Source organism: Pezoporus occidentalis, unplaced genomic scaffold, assembly GCF_034315485.1.
Source record: "Pezoporus occidentalis ecotype Australia unplaced genomic scaffold, CSIRO_AGI_Poc_V1 ctg160, whole genome shotgun sequence".
NCBI classification, from domain to species: Eukaryota; Metazoa; Chordata; class Aves; order Psittaciformes; family Psittacidae; genus Pezoporus; species Pezoporus occidentalis.
In genome coordinates, this window is record NW_026913426.1 from 2,380,314 (window position 1) to 2,400,444 (window position 20,131).

Consider the following 20,131-nt stretch of genomic DNA (forward strand, 5'->3'; position numbering starts at 1 on the left):
TTCCAGTTCTATAATAGGTAACCAGAGATGGGATTTCCTGTCAATATTCATAAGAGTTCCCCTCAAAGTTAAAAAAATCAGCCTGATTTAGCTTTTGTCCAGGTTGCAGGTGCTTCAGGGGAGTAACTGCTGCTCCTTCACAGAGGATGTTGCATACTGAGAAGCAAGTGCCCTGACAGCCCGTTCCTGGCCATCCCTGCTCATGGGTGAGTAAGGAAACCAGGAGCTATTCCGAGCTGGTGCCACCCTAGAGTTACTTTCCTTCCATTCAGACATGGGGTATTTTTCTCCTCCGGTACCTGCCGTTCCCGATTGAAAACAAAGATGTCGGCCAGGTTGTCTGTAGCAGAAGTTTGCTCTGCTGGAGCCCTGTGTGAAAGCAATCCACGTTTCCCTTTTCCTTGGGTTTAGGTACTGTTTTACAGCTGTTCATGCATTCACGACCAGAACAACAGCCTGCCACCAGGCAAACCCATCACAGTACTGCCACTGGGTTTCCAAGGGAGGTCGTATTTCACCCTAGCATCCCTACCAGATGAAGTTAGATTTCATGACTTCTCCTTATGCCTCGGTGTTTGGACAATAAGGGCAATGTTTGCTTGCCTTGAGAGCTACAGAGGAACTATGGCATTCCCATGAGCACCAGCCTTGTTCTGAAGGCAGGCGAGGCTTCCCTGGAAATATGGTACCATTTCAAGGGGGGACTCCAGGGAGAAGTCTGCTGGCAGCCTTTTCATCTTCCCTGCACCCCGGCTCATGAATAAACATGGGGAAAGAAGGAGCTAGATGAAAAGCAGCTAGGACCCTTGTTGCTGCAGAGCTGTGGATCTTCCCAGGCGTAAGCTGTAATTGGCTCCTCTCTTTCTGGGCTACCCAGTGTTTTAGCTGGAGTCTCAGTGTCTCCCCGAAGGGAGGCAGAGCAGCCCATAGCACCACGTGCTGAAGCAGCGCCGGCTGCTTTTAGGTCACATCAAGAGCAAATCAGAGGGAACAGGAAGCCTTGGTGGGAGAGCTCTGCTCCCTCTCCTGCCTCGACTCCAGACATCAGCCTGCTTGTGATCTGGCTTCAAGAGGCTTGAATCTATTTGAACCCCACTGTTGTCTGTAATTCTAACATGTCCCCCACTTCAAAACTGTGTCACCGGCACAGGGCTGTCACAGCTGAGGTTCTAAACCAGAATCTGCATCCAGATGTGCAATAGTCTTAAACATCTTGGCAGGTTAACTTGCAAGAAAATCTCTTGCTAGGCAGTAGTCACTACTAGCAATTACCAAGCTTTTATCTGTAGCTGTCAATGCGCTGTGAATAGTGGCTGTTATTCCCATTTTATAGCAGAAACAGCTGTTCTAGGGGTGTCTGAACACATTTAATACAGAAATTGCATGCCTAAAAGGTGTTCTAGAAAATCCCATCATCATCACATGACTGATTTTATTCAGTGCACCCAGGAATTCAGCGGATCTGCTGCTTGTGCTGCGCTTCTCCTCTTGTTTTAAAGCAGTAGTTTTTGGACTGAAGTTTTCGTTTTACCCGTTCTGGGGCAGAGGAGAAGCTGAGATGCTCTCTCCTGATGTTCGTGTTGAGGCACACTCTGAGGTGGGGATTCCTTTGAAACTTCATGAGGTTTAACTTGGTTTTGTGATCAAGTCACATTTGTGAAATCCAATTAGGCTCCAGCCCTGGCAGGGACACGTGACATAAGGCACGTACATCCATCTGACTCCCTGCCCTTCCCTGCTCTTAAAGCCTTCAGTCTCCACGCCAGAGCCGTGCTTCTTATCTCAGGTATTTGGGATTACTGCAGGCTCGGTTCACCTGCAGGATTTCCCTTGCAAACATGGCAGACGGCAGGGAAAAGGCAGCTGAGTCTCGCCTCTCTCTAGGGAAGTGATAAGAACCAGGTAGGGCAAGAGGAGACTCTACATGGTTACTGGAGTACCAGAGTCTATATTACAGGCTACTTCGGCATCTAAAATCTGAATGGGTTAAGCACATATGTAGAGAGTTTAGGCTCAAGTGCTTCGACTACATTCCCAAAGATGGGAAATGAATGAGATTAATTGCATTTACACATTTCCCCTAATAACAAAATGATTCCTTTTGGTTGCATCTTGCAAATAGCCACATAACAAGACAGTCACAGTTCAGCACTGTTGGCATCTTATTTCCTGTTCCTCTGCATCTTCATTACTTACAACACTTTTGTATTTAATTTGAGGGAATAATGCGATCTGAGCATGACAGGCAACTTTCTTAATGGGCTTCTGTGCTCCTGCCATAACATCAATTATGTACAGTTGTCTTTGACTTGGAACGTGTAACCCCCATGGTGACTAATTACAGTATCTAACATTAGGATCCCAAGTGGCAGAGACTGGAGATTAAAAAACACAGTTCAGGCTGCTGCTTGGGGGCTGACAGCTTCACCATCCCTGGAGAGCTCTGTGCTGTTGTGTTTCTCAGGCCATTGGGGTTGGAAAGGAACAGTGATGAATTACCAGCCTTTGGAGTAAAAATGAGAAGATTAGAAGGAAGCCCAAAGCTCTGCCTTTCCTAAGATCCTTTCACTTCCCAAATCACTGTAATTGTTATATTTTTATTTTAGACCACAAACATATTTTAGTTTATTTTCCCATTTTAGTGCTATGTTTGAATGAGTTCTTTTCATGGAAAAGAGAAAGGATTGTTCTTGACAATAGTAATAATTGGGACATAGCAAAATATTGACTGCTTAATAGCATCATATAGTTGCAGTTCAGTATCTCTATATGTTCCTCAATATCCTTCATAACTTGAAGAACATAGCTTACCTATGCTTTAGAAAAGATGTTGAATTCTATGAGTCTTGAGCACCACTGTAACTACTAAATGAACATCATCCTTCCTGTTATGCTGAGACTAGCTGATGTATATGCTCTAATGCAAGAAAATATCCTTAGACAGTAGTTAACTCTACACATATTTAAGCTCAGCTAATGCTTGAAATTGTGAATGGAGATCTGTGTCATATACATCAGATCAAACGTGGCCTTATGGCCTCAGGGACAGAATCTGCAGGGGACAGTCCAACCACCCGTAAGTGGGAGCAGGAGGGATAAAGGGTCTTTTTCATTGACTCTTTTTAAATGAACAGCTTTCACTAGTTTGGGTTTGACTTTGACACTGTACCACGGGGGCAGAATCAGCAGTGGGTATGAAATTCCAACTTCCCATCCTTATATTTGGAGACATGAGGCTCAGTTTGTAAGAGATTTTATCTGTTTATCTAGGCGCATTCCATTTCTTTATCACTTAATGGATGGTACAAAACTCACTGCAGCTTTGTGGGAAGAGAATTCCATACCATTATCTTGCAATAAAATAACTTATCTTAAAAGGCTGTTATGAAACATCAACCTATTAAATCCATGGCAACTTCAGCCATTGTTTGGGGGAAAAAATCCAGAATGAGCAGTAAATAATCAAGCCATCAAAAATATGAACAGAATCTGGCGGGTACAACCTGTGGGATGGCTGGTACTTTTAGTTTTACATGAAAACAATCCCCAGGGAAAGGCAAAGCTGGTTACAGAGGACAAAGGTTAGGCTTTGTTCCTTACTGTTTGATTTTTGGTATGCTATCATTGCAAGCAGCAAGGGGAAAGATTTGCTAAGGTATTTAGGTACCTAAACATGCCTAGCAGCATTTATAGCAGCATCTAAGTAGGTTAGGTGCCTAATTCCCATTAACTCCATCAGCATGTTTAAGCTGCTAAACATCTTTGCAAAGCTGGTACAGGTGACTGTGCGAGCTGCTGGGCTGCACTTGTTTGCCACAGATGAAGCTCAAGCTGATGCTCCTTGGATCAAGGGTTACGGATGGTACCTGAGCACAGAAGCGAACAGCAGCTCCTGGGCCTTTCCCACTAGGCACAGCCTGGCCTGTTCCACACCCACAAACGTTTGTCTTAAAGGATTTTCCCTGCCTTAGCTCAGTGTCGATAAACGCCCTCCTGCGTGTCAGAAACAGACTTAAAGAGATGAACCAACCCTTCTGTTTCAGGTTCATAAAGCAGCCAGTCACGAGAAGTGTTTAAATAGATGGTAAAGGTTACGTGGGATAGATCAACCCCAGTGAAACACTTCCCTTGATTGAGCCTGTCTCTGGCTTTTGAGGTTTATCTTCCACGGCCAAACACACATGGAACTGTGCTCTCCGGCAGTGGGTGCTCGAGGTGATTCCAGTGCCACTTCCTCTGAGGAGCAGAGGAGGCCACCCAACAGGGAAGAGTGCACAAAGCAAATATTTTCTCAACTAAACCAGCTAAAATGATGAGTTACGGGAATTGCCCCTATTTTATTGTATTTCTCATTTTAGTGTGATTTCTTAATCCTTACAGTAGAGGCTAAAGCTTCCAACTTATTCCTAGCTAGAATGCCATTAGCTTTTGTTCTATGAACTACCATAGGGAGTGTAAATAAAGTAGGTGAGGCCCCACAGAGACCTGCACAGGAACTGTAACAAGGCAGGTTTGATTTTTATCTTCCTTTAGAAGTTGGATTTTGGTAATTCTGACAGATTTTGTAAGAGCAGGAAAAGTGGGATTTGTTCTCTCTCTCCCTGGCCAACCGTTGGGAGTTCTGTCCCATGGCATGCCTACAACAGCTCTACAAAGTAAGCACAATGGAAAGAAGTGATTTGTACTGTAATTACATCAGAATAAAGTACCTTCTACCACCAAAATCTGTACACAAGAGACTTCTACCACCAATGCTTTTGAGAACAAAGAGGAACTGCAGTCTGCATCAGTTACAGTTTTAAAGGGGATGGTATTAAACAGGGATTTCAAGGCAAAGGCTGAGGGGGATCATCCTTTGAGAGTAACACTAGTTGAGAATGACAGTGAAATTCTCTGTACAGAGCCTGGCACTGTCACAAACCCATGTGAGCCCCCAAGGCATCAGGGCAGGTTTAGTGCTCTAAGGTTGCATCCAAGGTGGTCCTTGTTATGCACTAAATGTGCAAATAGCAACTGTTGGTGTGTCATCCCTCCACCCTGACTGATCATAAAAATCTACAGTGATTTTTGTCTTTATGTAGCTTAGAGTAGTGTCTTTTCTGTAGACTTCACTGTAGAAAAGCACAGTGCAGGCACTGCAGGGCACTGTGGCTGTGCACTGGCCAGCACATACGCGCCTGGCTACTCTGTGAGTATTTAAGCAATGGTTATGGAATGGCCACTCGTGTATGTGTGCTTGTATTTATCTGATACATATTGATTTATCTGATACATTCTTTCCTGTTAGGGTGGTGAGGCACGGGAATGGGTTCCCCAGGGAGGCTGTGAATGCTCCATCCCTGGCAGTGTTCAAGGCCAGGTTGCACAGAGCCTTGGGTGATGTGGTTTAGTGTGAGGTGTCCCTGCCCATGGCAGGGGGTTGGAACTTGATGATCTTAAGGTCCTTTCCAACCCTAACTATTCTATGATTCTATGATGGTGTTGACAAAAGGATCATCTAATTTACTGAGGCACTGAGTAGCGTTACAAGGAAGTTATTTAGCACCTGTGAAGCCGTGTATCTAATACGCCTGTGTAGGTATTATTTGTGTGAAGCTATTTGCCTGATGGGAGAATGTGCCATTTAAAATTTACTGGCTCTTTGCAGTATTCAAAGGGCAGTGGGGTGCAAGTATTCAGGTAAAGATTAACACCAGCGTGTAGCCCAACAGTATTTATCACAATGTCACCTTTAAATAGAAAATAAATAGAGGTACAAGAACAATTTATGGCCCTGGGGCCATTATTAGCTGTAGTCTCATTATTTTAAAGGATATAACGTGCACTTTCATTTCTTTTCCACTTATTTTTTTAATAAAAACAGAGAGTCATTGTTTATAGGTTGTATATTTTGACAACTGCTCTTTGCAAATCCTAAGTTATCCTAGAACCATTGTCTCAGTATACACAGTTCATCTGAATCAAAATTAATTCCACAAACTGTTTCACAGAAAGGAAGAGACAAGGGGAGCTAAGAGAGAAATAACCTAGGAAACAAGTATGCCAGCGTACAAAAATAGACTGGAACATTTGGAGATTGTAGGTATGAAAATGTAGTCTCAATAACGGAGAATCTGAATTAGTGGATTATCTGAAGAGGTAATTGCGCACTGGAGGAGAAGCCGGAGAGAAGCCGAGATCTGTTTCTAACGTCTTTAATTTCTAGGCAAATTTATGAGGCAGAGGGAGGAATCGTCTCCAGGTTTCTCTCTGTGGGTGGAGGCAGCAAGCAGAGCAGGCAGCGCGCCAGCGCCGTGTCTCGGTTTCTCCCCCTCTCGTGCACAGCAGGCTGAGCACTGCGCGCTCCGAGCCAGAGATCGTCACCAGCTCCCTGCGAAGGGCAAGGCAATGGGCACAGCTGTCCTCCTCCAGCTCACCCTGCACAAGGAGTGCTTTAAATATCTCTCTGAAAGTCTCCGCTCATGCAGCCTGCCTGATCCATAACCTCTGTCTCCAAATAGCTCCTGCTGTTTGAAGCACCCAGCTGGCTGTCACAAAGCCACTAGTGGATAAGTCAAGGCTGTGAGGGTCAAGTGGAGATTAAAGCCTTTCAAACAGAACTGTAAAACTGGAATCTATATGCAGTCTGGGTATCACGGACATATGAACTCAGAGTGCCTGTCATAAAGCATCCAAACTACTACAGCTACAGCAAATATCACAAGGAGTTCCAAACCTTAAATATCCTCTATGGGTGATGAGTCCGTGCCATTTTCAGAAGAGGGCTTTAAATAAAAATGCTTCCAGAGTGTCCAACCCTGAAACTGGAGCACGTGCTCTGTCCCTTCAGACTGTGTTCTGTGAAGCACGTAGGAGCCACTGGAGCAAAATATGGCTAAAGCATTTATGTGTTATTGCTATGAGGAGTTTTCTTAGAAATACAGGTTACTCTAGGTCTGCTGAGCAAGCTCTTCTTCCTAATCCACACCACCTGTGTAGATTCATGGATAATTTGGTTCTGACCTAGTTAAAAGTACAAAACAGATTTTTTCTGGTTGCTTATTCCATGTATCCTGACATCCAGTTCCAGCAAAGCCTGCAAAAAACTCTTTCATGAGCTGCACTTTGTTCCTCTGGGAAGAACATTTGGGGATGTGCTCTACAGCTCCCAGGCCAGATCACTGCACTGCCATTCAAAGAAGAGACTTGACTTGGATTTAAAAAAAGAAGGTTTATTCGTTTTGATTCAAAAGGATCAACAGCTACAGTGTGCCTGACTTGGCACAGCTCGGTAATGGTAAGGACAGAGAGCAGGACATAGGCACCAGAACTGCAAATAAGTCAGGGCTTTCTATCCATTCCTCAGAGAAAAAGGACTTAAATCCAGTGCTACACCTGCTGAAGACAGACCTCAAAAACTGTGATTGCACAGCCCCATCCCTTTGTATCGGCCAGCAGAGGTGACCTGGAGTGCAGGAGCGAGCCTGAACCTTTCCAGTGGGGTTCTCAAGTCCTTAAGAGTGGCAGATTGCAGCCTGTCCTCCCTCACACAGATACAATCGCATTACCCATCTCAGGCTGAAGATCAGAGATAGAGTTCTCCTTTGATGTACTCATCAGTATGATGAGAAACTTCTGCAAAGTTTCAGATCTGTCTTTCGTTCGTTAATCAACACCTACCATATGTATTATATACATACACACATATGTAAAGAGCCTCCAGAGAAACACAGCATAAACTCATATATTTCAGAGAGCTGACATCATACATTGTGCTGTGAATAATGAGATTTAAAATACCCTGTGCTATCAAGGTACAGTGAAACCTGCTCATTAGCTTGCACCAGCACCTCCTGGCATATTCTTTATCCTCTTTAACACATCACCAATGAGTACAAAATGATTTTGTTCTACTTAAAGACCAACTTTGAGGAGGTGACTGATTTCTGCTGATCCTGGAGGTGGTTTCACAGGTTTCATTGTACTTGAAACTTCACAGCTTCCACTGAAGTATTTGATGCATGTATGTACCGGTTTAGCAGAGTACAAAAGTAGAATAATTCTCATTCTTGCCTCACATTGTTGACAGAGTATGATGTCCTTTACCAAACTGTTTCTTTTTCTTGACAACTTATCAAAGACTCATTTTTCTAAAGCCCAACCACCGATCTTCAAAAGTATTTGTCTTAAAAGTCATCAGGGCTCCAATACTTGTAATAAATTGATGAATTTCTGTTAGCAAAGCTTATTCACAAGTGTCTTCCATAAAAATAAAGATTTTCAGTAGTTAAAGAAAAGGTACATTACATTCACTAGCACTGGTTAACAAAACCCCACCACACGTCACCTTGCAGCTTTCAGTCAACCATGCTGGAATCCAGCACGTGAAATTACAACCAGTGGTCCCATCTTAACTCTCCTGCTGGTCAAAGCTGTGAAAATTACACTGCAGGTCAGGGGAGTTAAGCCAACAGAGATGTCTTGAAAAGCCTGGATTGGGCTGCAAGATAAGACTGGTCCCTAGACACTGAATAGTAACAGATTAAGGACTGAAGGGAGACTTCTGCAGTGCCTGCATCTTCTGTAGCACCCATCAATAAACCCAGCTAAAAAATGGCAGAACTTCCTCTGACTTAAAAGGGAGAAACATCATCAAGTACTATTAACATTAGGCTAGAAAGTATGCAGAAAGTGTGCATCTTCTCACTAGTGTACTGAAACTACACGAACTACAACAATGTCAACAGATGTCCTCAGCTCTTGGACCTGGGAAGCTCTCTTATTCCTTCATCGTCATCCTCAGAGCAAAGCAAGCTTAGGGCGCTTGTTACGGGATGGATCCATGATGTTGTCTGTGTCACGTGGCTAAAAAGAAACAAGAAATGCTATTAGCAACCCAAAAGAGGTTTACCAATTTCAAAGCAAGAAATACAAGATGGAGCCTGGAGTTGTCATGGTGATTACAACACTTTCAAATACAGAATCCTCTTTTTCTTGTTAACTATGAGATTTCTACAAACAAGACATGGAGCCTTCTGGGTGCTAGAAATTGGACCAAAGTAGCATTAGAGACAATGCTTTTGTAAGAGACTCCCGATACAGCCTGGTGATACTTCCTGATAATGGAGCTGTAGACAAATAACCCAGCAACACTGTACAGCCCAGAGTAGCAAAGACTTAAAAAACGCCAGGTATTGACACAGGTATTAACATTAACGTGCCATCATACCTGACAAAGCCTGAGGCACAGCGGTCAAGAGGAAGTTGACCAAATGTGGAATCACATCATAGAAATATACTCAATTTGTTAGAACATGAACTAATACTGTAGCATCATTAAGTCCTTCCTCTTCTTGCAGAAACAGGCTGATGAATAAATGAACAATATTCTTCACATGTCCTCTAGACCAGACTCTGGACGTGCTTCCACAGTCTTTACACGTGTAAGAAAAGGGAGTCAGTGGTACTTCTGAAGACTTAAAGCCTACATTTGACATGCAGTTTAAGCTGCTTTATAGTTTTTGGTAAACTTCTGTATGAATGGCAAGAAGCTGACCAAGGCTCAGTAAGGACAGATAAATGGAATATGCTTACTGTTTGTGGGTGAGAACATTGCACACCTTATGGTTGGTAGTATGCACACTAGCCATACTGTGTGTGGGCAAGACACAGCCTCTTCTCCCTTCTGGAATAATGTGTTCTTGATAAAGGAAATAGCTTCTTTTCACTTAAAAAAAAATCTTGCTAATAAATTCACAGTTTTCATAGTCAAGTCAGTGCAAAGATGAATTTTGTAATATAAGTTCATTACAAGAACTAGCAGAAAAATATTGTACATCTAATATACACCATAAAAGGCAAAGAGCTCTTCTCACAACTTCTGACATAGAGCGCACCTAAAGCCCATGCCTATACTCACCTTTGAGGTGCACTGGTTTAATTAAACATGAAGTGCCATGATGGAACTACTCTAGATTTACCTTTTTAAGTGAAAACAGATTTTGTCTTTGTCTTCAGGAATGCTCACTTGAGTATCCGACTATGGAAATGGATATGGTGAAAGCAGGAAACTGAGTCAATGTTATGGGTATGGGAATCGCTATTCCACTCAACATGATCATGGTATGATCTGACCTTGTATTCACACCTTTCATTTTGGTATACTGAGCTTAAGCTGGATATAATGAGGACAACAATACTGTTCACAAGAGGTAGGTATGATGCTAACATAAATCACATCGCCAGCTGATGAACAGACCTACCTTTGAACTGGTAATTTTTTAGTTAAGCCACTACATCAACTTAAGCAACGCCTAAGCAAGGACCAATCAAGGTAAACAAAATGTGGCAGATAAAGGCCATATCCTCACTTCTTATCCTTAAATAAAACCAAACACAAAAGCTCCAGTTTTGTGTAGAAACAATTCATAAGTGCTTTTTTTTTGGTCAGAGAAGCACTGGATGGACTCCATTCCTTTATACTACAAAAATGTGCACCACCTCATCAGAGCTGTAGACACAGAAGTAAGAACAGCCTGTAGCTATAGAAAGTACAACGCAGCGGATACTGACCATTCTCAAGTACAGTAATCACTTCATTCTAACAAAGTGAAGGTACCATATTTTGCTAGCAATGAGAGCAACTTTCCCAGCCTCCAATGCTTACCTTTAGAAAGCCAGACAACAGCCAACAATGAAGGATACGAAGAGTCCTTTTACAGTGTTTTATGAGATTTGTGAATAACATCAGTCTAATCAAGAACATGAGTCCCACTATCCCACAAGACAGGGAAACATTCATATTTATATTACATATAGTATGAATACATTTGTATTTGTAAATATACAAAGGAAAATATCTTTGCTGTACTTTTCTGCAATGTTTTCTGTAATACCAGGAAATGCCATATATTTTAAATTAAACAATGTAATCAGTATGGCTTAATACAGAAGATAGCACTCTAAATTAAAGTCCCAGCATGTGATTTCATTTATCGGCATAACAACACAGAACTCCCTCCAATACCTGTGGAATCATGGGAGCTGAATAAACTGGATTCCATCCATTCCAGCTCTGCCAATGCAAGATTTATTGCCTGCAGTACTATTTTAAGTGTTTATATTGCTTGCCTTTATCGAGCCATTTCTCAGCAATCCATTGCTGAATTTAAATAAGAACAAAATGATTTGTAAAGTCTATTTTTTCCCATTTGGCTTCCCCACGTAGCATGACCTGCTGTGTACTTACAGCCTTAGCTCTCTTTGCTTATGAGCATGTATCAATCCTGTGAAATGGGAGAAGCTGCACAGGAGAAGGGTTATGTGGAAAAGCATCCACAGGTCTTTAAATGTAACCGACTAAAAATTCTTTGTTAAGTGTTTATTCTTCACAAGATTTTCCTCCTACATACTTGAGGCCCAGGAGGCACACGAGAGCATGCCTAACTTCCTGTTAACTGCTCTAAGAACTTGATTTTGGTCTCATACAAATTCAGTGCAAAAATCATCCAGCTCTTCAACAGTGCAGATTTGTGGCACTGAAATCAGGGTTACTATTGTCTACATTCAATAGCGTAACACTGGTTAATTACTGTTAAAAAGAATTATTTTCATCCATTTTCAAAATACGAGGCCAAATTTTGCTCTAATGTCAATCTGCTCTGAATGCTTCTGATGTGAGCTCAGTTCTTTTAAACTTGCTCTAGACTTTATCCCATGAACGCTGCTTCTAGGACAGTTTGTTTAAAACCCACTGCCAAAATCCTCACTGGGAAAAGTACTCTTATAAATAAACTTGAAGTCCAGATACTGTGTCTCACATTGTAGACAGACACACACAATATGCACAGATTATTTAGGTACAGAATAAATGTATAACCTCTCCCCCACCCCCCAATTTATTTTTAGCTCTCCAAAAGTGCTGTGGCTAAAGAGCTTTGACATAATCAGTCCGAGGAGATAATCCCAGATTTAATGGTTTGCAGAGCATTCTTGTATTAGAAATACATCCTCTCCGATTCACATCTGAGGGCCAGCAATAAAAAGTGAACTCAAATCTATCTCTAGGTTTTGGTAAATCGATAAAACTGAATATTGAAGGAATATTTGGACAGCCAGCACTACAAATCCTAGATGTAAAATGTTTTCCATTTGCAAAGGTTCCTGTTCAAAAGATTAATTTCACATTTTCAGGGCAATTAACAATAATTAAAGATTTTTAGGTTTTCAAACAAGTCATTGCTATCGGAGGGCAGCCAAATTTATTGTCAGAAAACAGAAGCATTTGATCTGGAAATATGTCAGTAGCTTATTCCATCTTTTTAACATTAGCAAATTGCAGGAGAAATTTTAGAGCTTGGAAAAACAAAACATCAGAACACAAGTTTTTTTTTGGCAAAGAAATGCTAGTGAATTACTTAAAATATCATTATAATTAACCTCCTTCTGATTCTTACTTCTTTGCAAGGAAAATGCTTTCTTTTAAAATGAGAACCTCGATCTTTTAAGAAAAGATCAATTCAAAGCAAAACTAATGGAAAAAACGCCTGTACCTTTGTTAGCTTTGAGCATCATCAAAACGTGCTTTTTACTAGGGCCAAACTCTGGAGCCTAACAGGGATTCACATCTTGCAGACAATACAATTGCTGTAGGTCACTGCACAGGATGCCGAGCTACAAAGCAATCATGCAATATCTGAAGTTGGGTTTTTCCCCCCTTTGACATGGGCTGACATTCATAACACCCGGATGAATTTTTCCAGTTCACCAGGGTTACTTTGCGTTAAAAGGAGCAATCTTGTGCAAGACCCATTTGCTTGACACCTGTTCAGGAGACAAAATGCAGACTTAAACAATTAATCAGTCAAACTCTCATACTATGAAGGGGCCGGTACTCATTAGAGACCAGGCAGGATTTAGTTGCATCTGAACCTAGAAAGCCCAATTCTGGCCTCGTATGAACCCTTTGCTTCTCTACCAACTTGAGCGGTATTGATGATGAAAGTGAAAGCAGGACTCTGCTCATATGAAATAACACAAACTCCAAGGTAGCTGTTTTCCTCCCTAAATGAACATACCCCATAACCTAAATGCACAGTAGTAATTTTGCTATACTTTTCATCTTTCTTACCTTACTTTCATATTTCCCAAACTTCATTATCCTTTAGAATGCAGTAATGCTCAGCTAGAGTATTGATGCTTGATGGAGGCTTTACTCATCTATGCTCATCTGAAAACCCTTGCAAAGCCATTGTCACAGTGCCATACTGCTGACAGCTCTGAAAGCTTTACCCTTAGAGCTTTCACTGTTGTTACTGAAATAATCATTAAATAAATGTAGCAAATAACACTGCTAGATGCAGATGTAATGGGTTGGAAGGGGACGTGCTCTATACTATCCAGAAATGTACTCCATATTTTTAGTTTTTATACACTTATCCCAGTGGGAAATTCTGAAGTTACTGTGACAGGAGTATATCCCATCTGCTAGAGGATAGCAATACGGGAGATTATGTGTTCCTTTGTTACACACTCATATGCAGGCCCCCATAAAGTGGTGGTTTGGAGGCTAATGAGAGCCAGAGCAACAGGAAAACAAAGAACAATGCCACTGAATGAAGATCCTGAAACCTAATCCTTCATCTAGAGGTTATATCATCTTCCTTGCTTGCTCTTGCACAGAATCTCCCTGTGTAGCTGCTTGCTGGACTACACACAGCTTTGCAAGATTTGTTTTAATTACTGCCTTTGTCTTTGGTTGCTGGGGCTTTCTGTTTCTGTTCCCTTTGAGCCTGGAACAGCCTTTTGCTTTGCAAAGATCCTTTTCTTCTCTTTAAAACTCACTGTCCCAAATTTTGCACCTTTGGGAAAGTACCAGGCTCTTTCATCTCTGTTTTACTCATACTTCTCTAACTTGCTAATGCAAGTCGCTTGGGCCATGGATCGATGTTCCTTATGTACCTTCTGAAACACTACATAATAAGAAAGCGTAACATCAAAAATAGATCCTGTTATTAATCTTTTGTTTCTTCTATGTCAACGTTTATCATGAAATAAGCTTTCAGAGCTATCACATGCTTGCAAACCCAGTTGTGATGCCTTCCGTGTTTGGTATCCTCCTTGAAAATGCTGTTAAGGGAATACCAAATCAAGCAACAGAAAACTCCTGTTGTTTTGAAGAGCAAATGCTGTGAGGATCTGCAAGGAATAACCTGTTCTGAACCGTAACTGAAGGATTTTAATTTAGTAGATAAGCAATTAGAACAAATAAAACAAGTATAATCAATCAGCCCTGAGAGCATTTAGGGAAGACAGTTTCCAGACACGGAACCTACAGGCAGCTTGGGAACGGTTTTTGCATTGTATTTATCAAAAATCAGATTATCTGAAATTAAAAGCTCTTTTTTCTTTCCCCTTTTTGTTAAAATTGGTTTTACACTGTGCCCTCTTTCAAGACAGCATTCCACAAGGAACATACCACATGTAATAGTACCCCAGGAGTTGCTGGGCAGGTCCTAAGAAGGCAGTGACCTCAACTTTTATTGTCTGCAATAAAATTGAGATCACTTGTCACCTCATGGAACCGTGCCCTAAGGAGGCAAAATCGTTTCCTGTATTTCCCTTGGGGTTCACAGATTTTGCTTGAGTATTAATTAAAGATTGAAGGATATAAAATGAAGCCCCAGAAGACAGTCTCGCTATTTATTCCTTGATTAAACTGATTAAACTCTTGTCTACTAAGAAGAAATATGAGCAATTTTGTAAAGCAGTAATCGCTAGGAAGAAGATTTATATAGCCAAATAGTGTGCTGTATCATTAAAAATTGCCAACAATAAGCAAATGACCCAATCTAAAGATAAAACCAGTAATAACAGAGGATCTGAGCCAAGGCTGAATATGCCCAAAGGTCTGAGTGATAGGATATGCAGACTTTTCAGTTTTAAAGCATTACCTGAAATCTATCTCCCCCCAGTATTAGCCATCTGCTCTTAGTCTAAAAGTGCTTGATGTATGCAGTTACTCCTAATCCTGTGTCTTTAAGTGATCATAAAAAATCTGGTGCAGTTGATTTGCAAATGCATCAGAGCGTGCTCAAGGCTTATGTTTAAACTATACGGGTACTACAGTGAAACAGAGCTAGAGCAGTGGCTTAGGCCCATGCTTCAGAGGAAGCACATACTGAAAACCCCCCGCTGTGCATTGTTCTGCTTCTTATGGCTCTCCCCAACATTATTCCCCAAGTGCCAAATCCTGCCGTAACAAAGGAAAATGAGGAGTCTGAGCTTTTACATTTCCAGTCCTGCTCACAGAAGTAGGGAAGAGTTAAACCTTGGGTCACATCAGTGTAAGAGTAAAACAACCCAGCAGAGGCAACAAACCCATCACACTGATTTCAGTGGGATCTGCAGCTCTAGAGTGAACAAATAATCTGTTTCATGTGTTTTCTCACAGAAGACGTTTTAACAGCTGCCTTATGACAGCCCAGAACCTGGTCAGTGTGCAGTGCCTGTGGAAGCTGAAAGACACCAGTTTCCAGCTTCAGTTTCCTGTTTCTCCAGTTTGGTTCTTGATCCTAAAACCAAACAAAGATTGCCCAACCAAAAGCAGCTTAAGGTCTTAACATTCTTGTGTTACAAGCTCATGTTATCATAAAATCCAACACCAAGTTCCCTAGTTTTACATCTGAGATTATTTTCCTTATAGTCATGCAAAATGATTTCAGTGAAAATCAGAGACGCTGAGTTCCCTACAACACAAATGTCAGGCAATCAACCATTCCTAAGCCTTAGGAATTATCTGCAATTTGGATCTTGCCTATCTATAAGGCTTCATGATTTTTTAGATAGCAAAATGCCTTGCACTAAATCATGGCTGGGTTTTTTAATAAGAACTCTTTCTTTACTCTACAGGGACTGTGAACAAAGAACAAGTAGGAGGTACACTTTTCATAAGAGGACTATTACTTCTGGATATATTTATTCCTGGTGACCAGCTTGAGACACAGCAAAGTCCTGTACTTCAGATGGCAAGCATTAACACTTCATGAAAACAGAAGTTCTCTGGGATGTCTCAAGTTAGTTATTCAAAAACCAAAAAGAACAATGCCAGGATTACCCAAATTCATACAGTTACATCTGAAAGTGTTTGAATTGACGTGGAGCTGATGGATGCAGAGCGCTTTGGATCATTCTACATTAAAAAGTAGTAATAACAGCTACCCCTGGGCCAGTTTTATTTAAATATTTGCAACTTTTTGTGACTATGTAACTACTCTTTACTTTCAGACAGGAGCTCCAGTTTTAAGAGATGCAACTTAATTGCATCTTTCTTTGAACTCAGTGAAAACATAAAGCACTCCATGCCTCAAAATACCCCGTTTCTACTCACAGAGCATCAGAGTTATTAAGATGGAGACACCTACAACAATGATTTTGATAACTGATTATTCTGGTGTAACAGACTTGCCTACTGCTATACAGGGGGCTGGGAGCAGAGCTCGTACTGGATTCAATCCAGAGGGATCTCAATTGCACATTCAGTCTGGCAGATCACAGCTTTGCTTAGTTTGCTCCTCTGAACTCTGAAACTTCAGTAGAACATATAGAAGTCCACTTCTAGATCAGCTCTGCTATGATCTGAACTTTGTTGAACTTGATTACTTTTAGGAAGGGCATCTCCAACCACTATTTAGATAACCTGCAGATAACTAGTATATTGTAATATATTAGCACATAATGGAATGGGACAGCAGAGGCAAAACTGAACATACCTCACTATGTTGGGTTTTGGGTCCTTCCTTTGTAATGTAGTTGAAATGTGTAGAGTAACAGTAAGAAGGGAACAGCTTTGTTTATTCAATTTAGCATGCAGTAAGCAAAATCGTCTCTGATTCACTTTCCTTTTATGATGATACCTTTAGTGTTCTAAACCATCGAAGTTTACACTACAGAAGTTCTTCATCTATCATACATGCTTTGCTATTCTTAGTTCAGTCATAAAATCATAAACAGTTTCCATGAATGCCCACCTTTCAGTAAAATTAATGATGGCTCCTTCCCAAGCAAACCCAAATGAAACAGAATATTATAAAAGGTAAGTATGATGTGTTGGCTTTCGAAGTGGCAGCCTGTTTTGCCAGAACATGCCATGTATGGTTTTTATCTATCTGCATTTACAAGTATTGACTTCAGGCTCCTACTTAACATGAACCAAATTCTATACCTTCCAATGAAGGCACCTTCACTGCCTATTTTGTTACACTGAAGCACGCAGTGCTTCCATATGAAACTCCTGAAAGTCTAAATCACGTTATTACCATTTCCCTTTTGTTGTAAGACAGAAAACATCACAGGCCCTAATGCATCTAAGGGAAAAGATCCCAAAAGTTTAAAATACTTGGAAACTTTTCCTTGTCTTTCAGGAAAATTTAAGATGAATGTGTCTGAGGAAAGCAACAGTTAATGCGGAATAGTTGGAACCCAGTCCTATTAAAATGCTAGAAGAACAGTGTTTACAGGGGCAAAATTCACAGCTGGTCCTTACAAACTGTACACATATGCAAGGAGTGGGTAGGAGTAGGATGGAGAATAGCAAGGCCCTACCTAATTTTAGGTGCCAGTCCCATGATACAAAGCTGCCATATGTTAAAGGTGAACGGAGTGGGAGGATGGAAGAGATTGACTATAATGGGTTTCTGGTAAAAAAATTACAGTGTCCCAGCTATGATTTTTTATACTGTTCCTCTGTGATCCGAAAGCACCAGTGTATAACCATTAATCAATTAGCATACATGATACTTCACTTGCAGAGCAGTTATGCCTGCACACTTTCTCCTATTTGAAAATCAAACCCAGAAGTTACTGATTCACAAAATCTGCTCAATGACAGAATACACTTTCTGTCTGCATTGCTACAGTTCCATCACTTCCATGAGGACTTTTAATGCCAGAGAATACAACCGAAGTGCTGAACTAAGCCTAGGCAAAAACAGCCACATGACTAGCTTTAAAAGTGAACAAGACAGACTTTCTCTTACTTACAAAACTCTTCCCATCCTAATACCTCCCAGCTGACTGGTCAGTGCATTGTACACATCTGGATGCAGGTGATACTTTATGAGGGCTCATTAGCCCCATTGTGCTTCTGGGATCTACAAATAAAATGACTATTTGGGACAGGAATTTCTATTAGAAAATCAGTAATTTCATTTCTAGCAACAGAATAGCCTTAATCATCTAATAAATAAAATAATTAATATTGATATATGGGGTTTTTTACCTTATTGTGCGGGGTCTTTTCAAAACGCTGGTCCTCCAAGTTCAAGACAGACAATGGGAAAATTGGAGAGGATCCAGTGAAGGTTGGAGAGGGTTGGAGAACTTGGCTCAGGAAGAAATGTTGAAGGAATTGGGAAAAGGGTTCAGCCTCAAGCAGAGAAAGCTTGGGGCATTCTTCACTGAAAACAACTAAACATTGGAATAGCGTGCCCAGACAGCTGACAGAATCTCCCTCACTGGACATACCCAACACTTGGCTTGACAGGGCTCTGAATAGGGCTTTCACAGACATCAAATCAGATATCCCTTCAATCTGGACTTTTCTATGATTTGATTATATGATTTTGGAACTGTAATGGACTGCCAAAACCCCCATTAGGATGCATTCAATTGTCCCTGAGCAAATGAGGTCAGAATCTCAACTCTTCTTAACCAAGCTGGCTGATACAGTGATAGGAAATGAGAAATGTAAGTTGGTGAGGAAACGGGCACCAGTAATGTGTTTCTATTCCGCATTAATTGATGGGGCATGAATCTGATGCTAGGTATGAATGACTGATTGTGTTGCTACAGGCAAAATAAAAGTGTTTGCTGTCTCCATTAAAGTATGCCAGCTTATCTTAAAACATATCTGGGGCCAAATTCAACCTTTACTCTCCAGCAGCAGAGTAATGCAGAGTTACGCAGCAGGAAAGCAGTTATACTGGCAATGAACCCGATCCCTACCTTTTAGTCAACTGGCTTAATATCTGTGCTTCTGATAACTGCTGTTACATTAGTAAGACACTTGAACTCACTTATTTTCCAGTGCATACAGAGGTGTAACTCAGAGGGGCTGACATTACTGTTTGCTATTTCATGGTAAACCTATACACGACCTTAATGCCTAGCACAGAATCATGTGAGTGTTTGACACACCAGCAGTCTAAAATGTAGTTTTCTCACACTTGTGGCTGATCTTAGCAACCTGGTTGACTGAAAACGACTTACTGAGAGACTGAAATGATTTCCTGAGGTGATTTCAAAGATTGTCTTGAGGTGAGGATGCATGGACAAAATACAGCTTTCCCCAGGAGGTATAGAGAGCTGTTCAGCTCCTTAGGATATAGCCATGTAAATGTTTTATTCATGTCAGTTATTCACATAAGTGGGTTTCACTTTAGTGTGTAACACAAGCCAGCTGGTTTGCTTCTTTTAAACTCTGATTTCTCATGCACTTCATATTGCTACACCCCCTTCAGAGATATTTATGGAAATTTCACAGCAAGCTCTCTCAAGCTTCTGTGCCATTAAGATTCCATTCTGGGGTGTTTACTGCATTAGATTTATAACATACAGATTTATGGACTCAGCTACTTGATGGCCCAATAAAGCATGTTGGAACTGAAGGCAACTACTAATTAAAATAATACTTGATTGTCCTTAGCATATTGTAAAACTGCTGTGGATTTAAACAGAGCCACTGCAGCTCCTATAAAGCCTCCCAGCCTAACTGTGTAATAAGAAAACTGACAGTTTGCATGCAAGATCAGTTTATTTGTGGCTACACTTAGGGAATTATAACGTTTGTCTATCTGTTTGTATACATGGAAGTGAACTAGCATTGAAATACTTTTAAGCACCCTGTGGCTTTGGCTGTTCTAAACACCAAAGAATGAAACTTCACAGCCAGAGGGAACAAGAAGGTTACAGTATTAGTTCCAGGGTTGTAAAGTATCAACTATTCCACTAATCCCCATTTAAACAATTAGCTTAAATCCTACTGAAAAGGATCAGCTGTTAAGATGCACCTGAAGCAAAGTTCCTCATGGAAAAGGGTACTTTCAGTGTTGGGTAGATTTTCATCTTGAAATCTAACATTCAGTGTTAGAAACAA

General features: G+C 41.0%; 1 protein-coding gene across 4 annotated transcripts in view; it reads right to left on the minus strand.

Annotated features, from left to right (window-relative positions):
- Nucleotides 1–5,760: 5,760 nt before the first annotated feature.
- The window catches only part of STXBP4 (syntaxin binding protein 4), a 68,791-nt gene continuing 54,420 nt past the window's right edge, over nt 5,761–20,131 (minus strand). For all 4 annotated transcript variants that reach the window (XM_062612720.1, XM_062612721.1, XM_062612719.1 and 1 more), the window contains one exon: nt 5,761–8,844. In XM_062612720.1, the coding sequence (XP_062468704.1) occupies nt 8,733–8,844 (112 nt within the window). In that variant the 3' untranslated portion in view covers nt 5,761–8,732. The remainder of the gene's footprint in view (nt 8,845–20,131) is intronic.